This window comes from Lissotriton helveticus, chromosome 11 (assembly GCF_964261635.1).
Source record: "Lissotriton helveticus chromosome 11, aLisHel1.1, whole genome shotgun sequence".
Taxonomy (NCBI): Eukaryota; Metazoa; Chordata; class Amphibia; order Caudata; family Salamandridae; genus Lissotriton; species Lissotriton helveticus.
In genome coordinates this window covers 553,650,362-553,662,455 of record NC_136072.1, presented here as the reverse complement: position 1 = coordinate 553,662,455, position 12,094 = coordinate 553,650,362, and the positions used below count along the sequence as shown (strand labels likewise).

At 45.5% G+C, this 12,094-nt stretch overlaps 1 protein-coding gene across 4 annotated transcripts in view; it reads left to right on the top strand.

Annotated features, from left to right (window-relative positions):
* NSD3 (nuclear receptor binding SET domain protein 3) overlaps positions 1–12,094 on the top strand; it is a 1,711,795-nt gene that overhangs the window by 967,915 nt on the left and 731,786 nt on the right. For all 4 annotated transcript variants that reach the window (XM_078666314.1, XM_078666313.1, XM_078666315.1 and 1 more), the window contains exon 12: positions 9,185–9,311. In XM_078666314.1, coding sequence (XP_078522440.1) covers positions 9,185–9,311 — 127 coding nt within the window. The remainder of the gene's footprint in view (positions 1–9,184; positions 9,312–12,094) is intronic.

The window sequence follows — 12,094 nt, the reverse complement described above, 5'->3', positions numbered from 1 at the left end:
GGCCCAACCAACGATACTGGCTGCAGAGAGGAGGGTAACAATCTCTCTCACAAGGATCACGCCTGAAATGACATCCCCAAGGAGGGTGACCTCATTACCCCCAACGACGTTGCTAGACCAGGACTACTCTGAGGGAGATGGTCAGGATAGCTTTGAGTATGCAAATAGCCCATCTCAGCTTCTCATTAAAAGTCAAGAGACGGACTCAGAGGGGGCATATGAACAAGGTGGAGGTGACTACCCACAAACAGACCACTTAATGGACTGTGAATCACAAGGCATGGTTTCAGTACCGACGTCCTTCCTGCATGACCTGCACAAGATGTTGCAAGACTACAAGTCCAAGGCCGAGCGTCCAGCGCCGAGGAGGTCTACTCCGTCAACACCAGTGAAGGACCACTCTTCAAGTGTCCCTCAGGCACACCCAGTGCAGACTCCTCCTCAACCACAGCGGCCAGTGCCCCAGACTGCGTCTGGAACAGCGAATGAGCCGGATGAGGATCATGATAATGATACGGATGCGTCATCCGGTGATAATCAGGACTCGGATCAGGAAGGGGATGAATACAATGACTACATCATCCCGGATCCAGCGTCGCCCCACCAGGACCTAGGTGACTCTCCTCCTGTTGACATTGGCAGTTTTCACCAACTGATGGAACGTGCAGCCGGCCGATTTAAGTTGGTATTGCCTGCGGAAACCACAGACTGTTTCTTGTATGATTTTAAAGACACTCTCCGCAAGACTACGAGGTCCATTCCAATTGTGGAACATCTATGGAAGGAGGGTTTGAAAACGATGAAAAACCCAGCGACGGCGGTCCCTGTGCTACCGCGCCTTGATAAAAAGTATAAAGCGCCGGATGATGCACCGGCTGCCCTGACAGGTCATCCCAAACCGGACTCTGTAATCTCCCAAGCGGCGCAAAGGAAGTCACGGAACCCTTCTGCTCCCTTGACAGCACCTCCTGACAAGGATGGACGACGGATGGATAACACGGGCAAGAGATTTTCATCCGTTGCTAGCCTTCTGGTTCGCGCCGCCAATGCTTTGGCAATATTGGGGCGATATGATCGCCAGTTATGGTGCGATATAGCTCCCTACTTGGATCAGCTTCCACCGGAAAGCGGGCTGGAAGCCAAGAAAACCTTGCAAGAAGGTGAAGCGGTCTCCATGGAGATAATAGACTGTGCCATGGACATTGCCACAACGTCCTTTAGGGCTTTGGCAGGAGCAGCAGTACTAAGACGCCAGGGATGGCTAAAAGCGACTTGGTTTCGGCCAGAAATCCAAACCAAGGTCCTTGATCTACCTTTTGATGGCGAGGCACTCTTCGGCAAATTGATCGACGAAACGCTGCAAGACATCAAGAAGGACACGGAAACAGCTAGATCGCTGGGTACACTCCAGTACCGCAAAACTCCTTTTAGGGGCACAAGAGGCAAAGGTGGCACCTATAGAGGCGCATACCAACAACAGCGCTATTCTTCCAACAGCTCTGGGTACCAGCCGAATCGCCAGTCATACCAACAAAGACAGGGCCAGTCCTCTGGTTATTCACGGCCTTACAACAAAGGCAAGCAAACTGCCCGTGGACGAGACTCGTCCAAACGCCAATAGCGGCCTGCTGGCTCTGCCTACTGCTCCCTCCTCCGAGAGATCATCAGTTGGAGGCAGGGTGTCAAAATTCCTTCTGAACTGGTCCCAAATTACATCGGACCGTTGGGTACTCAACATCATCAGACGGGGACATACTTTGGAGTTTACGGAAGTCCCTCCACCCAGACCCCCATCAGCCATCCCTTCCAGACGTCTGCATCTCCTGCGGCTAGAAGTGCAACAAATGCTCCGCAAAGGAGCGATAGAGCCGGTCCCCTCCAATCAACAGGGCAACGGTTTCTATTCCAGGTTCTTCCTGGTGAGGAAAACGCAGGAGAAGTGGCGTTCCCTCAGGGAGCTAAATGCCTATCTCATCTCCTTATCCTTCAGGATGGTATCCCTACAGGATGTTTTGAAAATGGTCAACCCGGGGGATTATATGGCCACACTCGATCTGGAGGATGCGTACTTCCATATCCCGATTCACCCAGCGCACAGAAGGTTCCTACGCTTCACAGTAGCCAAGAGCCATTTTCAGTTCAGAGTCTTGCCGTTCGGCCTTCGCTCTGCTCCAAGGATTTTTACGAAGGTGCTGGCACCTGTAGCAGCATTTCTGCGCAAACACCACTTCCAGGTCTTCCCTTACCTGGACGATTGGTTACTAAAGGCCCCGACCAGAGCATTAGCGCAGGACGCGGTGCAGGCTTGCACCACTCTGTTCCAAAATCTGGGTCTCACCTTGAACATGGAGAAATCCACGCTGCTGCCGTCACGGACAGCGCGGTTCTTGGGAGCGCTGTTGGATTCGCGGCTCTCAAAGGCATTTCCGACTCGAGAGAGGGTACAGAAACTGCAAAGATTAGCAGGAAGCCTTCAAAGAAAAAAGTGTCTTTCTGTACGCAGCTACAAGTCGCTGTTGGGGGTGATGTCATCTTGTATACCCCTGATCCCGCACTGCAGGCTACGGATGCGCCCCCTGCAGGAGCAACTGGACCTCCAGTGGCAGCAAGTGCAGGGATCGTTCGACGACAAAGTAATGGTCACTCCAGAGATGAAGGAGGCAGTGCTTTGGTGGTCGAATCCACAGAACTTATGCCAAGGTCTATCCTTCGCAAGCGTTCCATCACCTCACATACTGACGACGGATGCGTCATTGGAGGGATGGGGAGCAGTGATGCAGGACCTGCAGGTCAGCGGCCATTGGTCTCCAAGCGACCAAAAGCTACACATCAACCTGTTGGAGCTGAGAGCGATCAGGTTAGCCCTTCAAGCCTTTCTTCCGCGTCTCCAGGGTTCACAGGTGCTAGTCAGGACGGACAACACCACGGCTATGCATTATGTGAACAAGGAAGGAGGGACGAGGTCACTCCCCTTGTCGCGAGAGGCTCAACAGATTCTGGAATGGACTATTCTTCACGGAATTTCTCTAAAGGCGGAGCACTTACCAGGAGTGCTCAACGAGGGCGCAGACAGGCTGAGCAGGCTCGCCTCAGTCAGTCACGAGTGGGAGCTGAAACAACAAGTGATAGACCTACTCTTTCAAAAATGGGGCACACCAGAGGTGGACCTTTTTGCCACGCCGGCCAACAAAAAGTGCCTAGCCTACGCCAGCAGGTTCCATCACCAAGGCTCGTTGGGCAATGCCCTGTCGATAGCCTGGACGGGGAGGTTTCTCTATGCATTTCCACCGATTCCCCTGCTTCCTCGTCTCCTCAGGAAGATGAGGACGGAACCATGCAAGCTCATCCTTATAGCCCCGGCATGGCCAAGACAATTCTGGTACACCGAGCTCCATCTGCTATCGCTAGTACCTCCGATAAAGCTGCAGGACGTTCCGGATCTCCTCGCAATGTCCGAAGGACAAGTTTGGCATCCAGACCCGAGATCGTTGCACCTGACTGCATGGCTCCTGACCAGCGAGAATAGATGAATGTTCCTCTTTCCAATGAGGTCAAAGACATCCTCTCTCAGGCAAGGGCTCCGTCCACAAACAAAACATACAGACTGAAGTGGAAAAGGTTCTGTATCTGGTGCAAGAAAGAAAAGATTAATCCTTTCACGTCAAAACCTCATCAGCTCCTACCTTACCTACTCTCGCTAGCTAAGTCTAATCTGTCCCATTCTACTATCAAGGTTCATTTAGCGGCGATTTCGAGATTCAGAAGATCTGATTCTGGTCCTTCGTTGTGGTCTGCAAGAATTGTCAAACAATTCCTCAAAGGCCTGTTCAGGGTCTATCCGCCAGTGCGATCTCCTCCTCCAGCATGGCATCTGAACTTAGTCCTGGCTCAACTAATGAAGGGACCTTTTGAGCCGATTCACCGCTCAGACCTAAAATTCTTATCATGGAAGTTAGCTTTACTCTTGGCCCTCACATCAGCGAGGCGAGTGGGGGAGATGCAAGCCGTAACTATCCAAGAACCGTTTTTGAAGTTCAAAAAGAACACTACCATCTTAAGGACGAACCCAAGGTTCATTCCCAAGGTCCCCACTGACTTTCACCTAAATGAGCCGGTCATTCTAAAGACATTTTTTCCGAACCCAGTCACTCCAGCAGAAAAGACATTACACACTCTGGATTTGCAACGCTGTCTGAAGTTCTACATGGACCGCACCAAAGACTTTAGAAAATCTTCACAATTGTTCATTGCTTTCGGCGGTCCAAGCAAAGGTCTCCCTCTGTCTAAACAGGGGATCTCGAGATGGATTTCAAGTGCCATTCTGCATTGCCACAAGTTAGCAGGAAAACCTCTAGTGGGCAAGATCCGCGCTCACTCGACGAGATCAGTGGCTTCTTCTACGGCCCTCTTTGCGGGGGTACATATCAAGGACATCTGCAGAGCTGCTACCTGGAGCAGCGTGCACACGTTCACTAAGCATTATTGCTTAGAGTCATTGCAGCAGGATGATGCGGCTGTGGGCCAGGCTGTCCTGAGAAACCTCTTCAAGTGATGGGTGAGCTTTCCTTTCTATCCCACCTTCCATGGGTGACACATTTTGTAATTTTCTGGCTAATGTTATGATATACTGCTTTACAAAATGTGTTTATGATGTTTACTGCTTGCTATTCTGATACAAAGCATGGGAATCTATGAAAGTTCCAATACTGGGGCAAGAAAACAAGTTACTTACCTGTAACTTTGGTTCCCCAGTATTGGTAACTTTCATAGATTCCCATGCGCCCACCCACCTCCCCGGGGAAAGCTCAGCCTTCAGCAACTATGGTGTCTAGCACACTACGGCTACGAAAATCTGAGGCTCTGAGGTTCCTTCAGGAAGGTTCTACGGGTGAGGCTCTTCTGATTGGCTGACGCCTAGAGTTTGGTCTATTTTACAAAAAGAGGCTGATATGTTACAAAAGGGAATGAGGCCTAGGCCTTTTCTTTCTCTTTGTACCTACTACTATGATATTTTTTATTACCGAGACTCCCAGTCCGACGACGGGGAATGATACAAAGCATGGGAATCTATGAAAGTTACCAATACTGGGGAACCAAAGTTACAGGTAAGTAACTTGTTTTCTTCTTCTGCTGCGAGTGAAACCTTCTGCTTACCCTCAACACATTACGAGTAAAACCTCTTCCGCTTACTCTTCACTCAAGCATCAAAGAACCTGCTACTTCGTTAGTATTACCCTTTCTAAGGGTTATAAGACCAAAGTTTCTCTAGCGAACTCTTTTGCTACCAATCACTCTCACTTTTATACAAAGAATAATCCCTAAATCAGTGCTTCAAGTTCTACATAACTTTTCACACTTTTTTCATCATGGCAAGTAACCTCACTGCAGTATGGCTTCCATTTACCACTTGCTATTTAATATTCCCGGTAATTTCCAGACAACCTAAAACAATACATACAGGTTTGGTTAATACATTAATAAATAATTCAATGTACAATTTTCTACCTACCTGACTAAAACCTAACCATAACTCTGCTACCAAGAAAAACTGATCCAGCGGGGTTTACCAGTTTGGTTTACTCAAACTACCATACTCACCTGGGCCCATAAACATTCATACATAAACCGGTAATTACCGCTGGAGTCAAATTTTGTTATTCCTGAGTGATGGATTTTACCTTTACAAATTCATACCAGCCCTATCACCTTGGGTTTTAATTTCCTCTGGTCAATAGGTCAGGTAGTTAGTAGAGTAGGTAGAAATGACATTAACTTTATTCTTCAAATAACCACCGACTCCAGAGAGTTTTAAAAGTTTTATCTAATCAATAATTTTGTAAGTCAAATACCAATACATGTCACACACACAGATATCTTTAGGTAATAATCAAGAATAGAATAAAATGACTTGGTTAAATCTTCATGATGACATTACCTGGAGAGGGTAGAAATAGAGAGCAGTACAAGGACATACTACACAGAATTATATTTACCTAGATTGGTGTGAGGACCAACCCCTGGCCACGGAGTTAGATAGGGACCCCTGGGTCAGACAGGAACCCAAGGACCAGGACAATTTCAACACAGGATAGGTGACCTTTTCTAGATGCAACGCCAGCGTTGCACCCCCTCTCTGGCACTACTCTCTTTGAATCTTCCCCTTCCTTGGATGTGCCTCCTCGATTGTTCTTCCGCGTTCCCCTTCTAGATGATCGGATTCTTCTTCGGCAGTATCTCCGTCGCTTTCTTTCTCTCGAATCTTCTGTCAGAGTGCTCGGACCGTGTCTCTGACCTCTGTGGCATTCGCCGTCGTCTGCGTCAGTGATGGGTCTACGATGGGTCAATGACGTCTGAGACAGTCTGACATCTAATTGACTAAGCCTACCTTAGTTATACTGTTCTACGTGTATGTACCACCCCCGTATGTTTCAATATTGTGATAACCCCTACTTCTGATTGGGCAAGGAGATGGGGAGAGGTCATCATACCATACTAATGTAATACTTTTTTTCTGTAGTTCATTGTTCAATATTCCCGCCCCTTAATTTTACTTTCCCAAGCTTAATTCCCACCCGTATTTCACATTAGGATCAATACTTTGTATTCAAAATATATTTTTTTCATTTCCCTCTTCGGGTCGAGAGATGAAGTTCCCAAGCGCTTCTTGCTAGAGCGACCTTGGCTGAGTTTCAACAGTGTCATCATGGTACCGGAGAGGTTTTGAGTGTGCTTGCGCATAAGTCAGGTGGGGTAGGGAGTTTATGAGCCCTCCAGGCCCAAGTACGAACTATCAACAAAATCAAAGAAAGACATGTTAAAATACAGAAATAAATGAATGCACTGTATACCACTTATTTCTACTCTAATCCCATAAATATTATTCAATCTTTCACATTAGCAATTTAATAAAATGTGAGCGGTTTAGTTTAAGCATAGCATGTGCATTAACATTTGAGTTTCAGGCGGCCATCTTAATAGCTACTGCGCAGCTGCAAAGTTTTCCCACCAAAAGCAAGGACGTCCTACTACGTAGATGCAGTAGACACATGCGCAGAAGATTCCCGATTTTCGGCAGCCATTACTTATTAGTAATACACATAGGCAAGCTTCCCCTAGATTCAGTTTAAAAGAGTGTAATGCAATATTCGTATTTACGAACATGTTGGTTAAAATAATACACCTTAATGGAGAAGATTGCATCCGATGAAGTTTCTTTCATACGAAACCTTGCTCCATCAGAGGAAACCGAGTTGAGCTCCTCGGGGTTGCGCTGAAGGACGCAGTCAAAGAACATTGCTGGCGCAAGTGCTGTTGCCGGGAGACAGCCACTCACTCCGGCAGGAGGTAAGATGCACGTGAAGGAAAGCACCCGGGAGACAGTCTCAGACTCCAACAGTAAATAGAGTACGCATGAATAAAGGCACGTGAAGCTTGTGGTGCGCGCACAAGACTTAACGGCAGAATAAAGTCTCAAATATAATAGGACTGCGTGCGAAACACTGTTGTGTACCTTGATGAGAACAAATAAAAAGGATGCCCCAAAAAGCTCCCAGAAGGTTTCTTCGACGAGCTTAGCCTCTGGGTCCAGCAAAAGGCGAAACAGTCAAAAGACATCCGCTAACCCCACTCCTGGTACCAGATGTAGTATCGGGGAAGGTGATACTTCATTGGCAGTAGATCGTATGACATAAATCCAAAGTATTTATTCTTTAGTATACAGGAGAACAGAACCCACGTCTGAAAATCCAGTTGCTCAGGAGAAGACTAAAATCAAACTGACACTTCTCCTGGTAACGAGCAAAGGTTCCAGATAGAACACAAGTAACAACATGACATAATAGCAATCTAAGAACATTAAAGAAATACAAGTAATAAAAACATAGAGAATGTGTACATGCCAAACCACTTATTATGTATATCGTACTGTTTTCTACTGAAGCATATGTTTCATGGTTAATAAAAAGAATAAAAAAACATAGAGAACGCATTATAAACTATAGTAAATGAGAACACTAGAGCAAGTTTTTCCGAAATGTGTAAACATGCATTCCTTGCATTTCTATTTAATAATGAAATATGTTCTGTTCACTTGATGGGTAATTGTGTCTGGATTTTGACAGCACAGCTGTCAAACAGGCTTATGTCTGTAATGTATTTCGAGTACGATTCTTTCTGTCCCGATCAGTCATTGGCTTTCTTTGACAAGCCTGTTTCAACCCTTGGCTTGAGATTGTATTAATAACATGTTAGCTCAGCTTGGAGAAGTATTTCCCTCTCACCACTGTGAAGCCACTGGCTGCTCTTGTTTATTTTTCTACCCCATTTCTTGAAAATACTGAACCAGTTTACGTTCATGTGTATGATGGACTATTTTGCACCTATGGCCTCTGTCAGCTTATCAGTGCTTGTTTTGATGCTTCCACTTTCCCTCTTTTGTCCACTCCTATTTATTCCCTCCTGTCCTTCTTTTATGTGCTTCACTCGGTTTCTCCTGCCTGCCATACCTTCACTTCACTCTTTTTCCTCCTTGCTGCCTGTCCCTCTTTACTAAGTGGGCTCCTCGTTCCCACCAACATTTCTTGTTGCTACATCTTTTACCTGTGTGCTACTTGTTCCCCCAAATCCCCCTTTGCAGACCTCTCCTCTCCATCTCCCGATTTCCTTTGGCTGTATTCCTCACTTCCCCCACATAGCCTTCTTTTCTGTCAGATTTTTTTTGTTCTGGTATGGCTTACCTAGAGCAAAAACTGTCTGTATCAACAGCTCCCTTGTCTGCATTTTTTTCTTGTTAGTGTGTAAAATGAATGCTGGATGGCAAGCTACCATTTATTAAAGAACTTATATTGTTTTTTCATAGAAACTAAAAAGACTGTAATAAGTTCTCCTTTGCTACCTAACCTCTAGTTGACTTTGAAACAAAACAAGACTGTATCATTGGCAAGAGAGCCTTTAATATAGTCTCTCTTGCCATTGTTATGTTCTACTTTTGATGCATGCATAGCACATTAAACCCAACCCTATTGTTTTTTTTCCAATTCTTTTTCACATAGGTTTCATATCACGTTTTTATATTTTATTGATTACTTTTCTAGTTTTCATTATTTGTATGTCTGTTAAAATAACTTGCATTTTGTTGAGTGTAGGTTTCGTTTAGCTACAAATTATGTCACCTTTTTCTTTTAAGATTTGTGAGAGCTTTGGGGAGTCCTTGATTAGTTGCGAAGGAGAATGCTATCAGCTCTTTCATCTGGAGTGCCTGGGCCTGAATTCACTGCCCGATGAAAAATTCATCTGTCTAGAATGTAAGACTGGTAAGTTCAGCCAATTGACAGACAGCAACCTTTGTTTTAATGCCTTTTTGTTAGACTATAGCTTCAATTTCTTGGCCCCCTGAGTCTCACTAAAGTGTTATGGTAGAATATCAGTTCTGGTTCCATTAATTTTACACTGTACACCTTTTGCTCGCCTTCTAAGATATATAGGAACATTAAATAGGAAAGTAAAGGGAAGTTGTTATGCAGGAATGAATTGCTGGTCAGTAAATTACAGTGGGGCATTAATTGCTTCAGCCATGCCATGAAGGAAGTTTGCAGCAAGAAAGGGCATGTAAATTAGTTGTTTCTTAATGATTTTCACCATATTACTTTATGTAGAGATGTGTGTTAATGGCAAGATATGGAATTTGTCACAAGTATAAATAAGACTGTCTTGTGCCTCAGTTTTTTTCTGATTCTCATTTGCCCTTTCAAATATCCAAACATTTGTGTTATTTCTGTAGTCAAAATTGTTTTATAAACTCGGATAATATTGTGAGTAGCTTTAGATCTAGTCACAGATCAGAGCTTAAAACTGCAATATATATCATGTGCTCCATATCTCAAAGAATGCTCCTAAATCTAGTCTGCTGATGACAATGAACCAGTCTCTACACCAACCTTGTGAGAGGAGGAGAAGTGGTTAGGGAGGGTGACAAAATAGTTAATGCACTAAAAGAAAATAAAGACCTACGCCTTAATAATTAACATTTGTTTTTCTGCCATAATGTTTTCCATTAACCCAAATTGTCTCCAATGGCAAGACATTACCATCTTTTCAATAAGACAAACCCCTTCCTAGCAACTACTCCATCCAGCATCAGTATCACAAGATTCTCCTTCTTTGGGATCTTGATTAATATTCATGAACTCCGAATCGCTGCACAGAGGCGAGAGATACCAGAAAGCCTTACCAAATAAAATAGTTTTTTTTAGTTTTACGCATAAATCCTATGTCAAGGTACATGTATTTAATATATAGCCAAATAAACTATAAAACTGGCCTTAACAAAGTTGTATCCTGAGAATCTTTCTAGAGATTTCTTTAAAATAGAAAAGTGGGCATCTAAGGAGCCCAGCTAAATGAGGAGAATTGCTATGTCTAGGTCTGCACCCTGACTTCCTATTCCAAAGTTATTTCTTTGTTACCACCGGTAAATAACAATAGCAAGATGGATACAGTTGGAAGGAAAATCTGTTGCACTGCGACAACCATGGGGTGATGAATTCCTCAAAATTCCCCAATCTCTCCCCAATCTTTCCGCCTAATCTCTCTGCTCCCTTTCCCTATTAAAATCTTGGAAAGGACTGTAAGCAGGTCCTTGTCCAACTTTTTTGAGGAACACCAGCTGTTGGACAAGGATCAGTTTGGGTTCCGGCCTGGGCACGGGGCGGAGTCCGCCCTCCCGACTATGATGGACAACTTACGAATGCGGGCCGACAATGGGAATGGAGCAATATTGGTACTTCTTGATATGTCGGCCGCGTTCGACACGGTAAGTCACCCAATACTCTTAGAGAGACTGGAAAGGATGGGGGTTAGGGGCAGGGCCTTGCAATGGCTATGTTCGTATCTGATAGGAAGAAAACAGACAGTCTCCATGGCACCATTTACCTCCTGCAAGACATCGGTCACTCATGGGGTGCCCCAGGATCTGCCATCAGCCCTATTCTTTTTAATGCTTACCTGCAGCCACTATTTCCTATCATTAAATCGTTCGGGGTTGACTTGGTCAACTATGCGGACGATACGCAGCTGGCTTTCTCCTTGGAAGGAGAACAGGCTGTCTCCTTGGAGCACTTTCAAGAGTGTATGCGCCAGACTGCAAATTGACTACGGAAGAACTCTTTGCAGTTCAATGGCGGAAAAACTGAGGTGCTCTACTGCTCTCCTGCAAGGCCGTCTACATTCTCTCCGTTGGAGTTTAGACTCACTCCGGAGTAGGATCCACTGATCCCGGCCAATACAGTGCGGAATCTGGGGGTCCTAATAGACAAGAACCTCCAGATGGACTCACAGGCAACTAAGACAGCTAATGTTTGCTTTGGCTTGTTACGCCTGTTACGTCGAATTCTCCCCATCCTACCAAGAGATTTGCGCTCCTTGGTAGTGAGCAGCACAGTGTTGAGCAGACTATTGTAATTCCCTATATTTAGGAGCCCCCCCGTACATCTTTCAGGGGCTGCAAAGAGTCCAGTCTGCAGCGACAAAACTAGTGCTGAGTCTGCGACGCGACTCGTCCTCCACTTCCGCACTGAGACAGCTTCACTGGCTACCAATTAGGGAAAGGGTTCTTTTCAAGTCACTTTGCCAGGTGTTTAGAGCCTCACACGAGATGGGCCCAATTCCACTACAGGAAAGATTCTCCTGGTACCTTCCTCAGAGACAGCTCCGGTCCCCGGGTACCGGTTTACTGGCAGTCACAAAATGTAAACGCTCTCGGATGGGAGGAGGGCCTTCAGCGTGGTAGGGGCACAGTTATGGAACAAGCTGCCACAAACGATCAGACAGAGTGCTTCACTAACCGAATTCAGGGAAAACCCGAAAACCTGGCTATTTCCGAAACTCTGATCCACGCTCCATCCTTCTGTTTACCATCTAGCTGACCAAGTGTTTGTTATCTGAAGCGCCAGGATACCCGTAGGGTGGCAGTAGCGCTATACAAGCATAGATACAATACAATACAATTTTCTTAGGGAGGCATGTTTGTGCCTTGTGAAATACAATGATTGGTCTCTTCTGACGAACTTTCTGGTCTCTTCTGACAAACGTTCTTTTC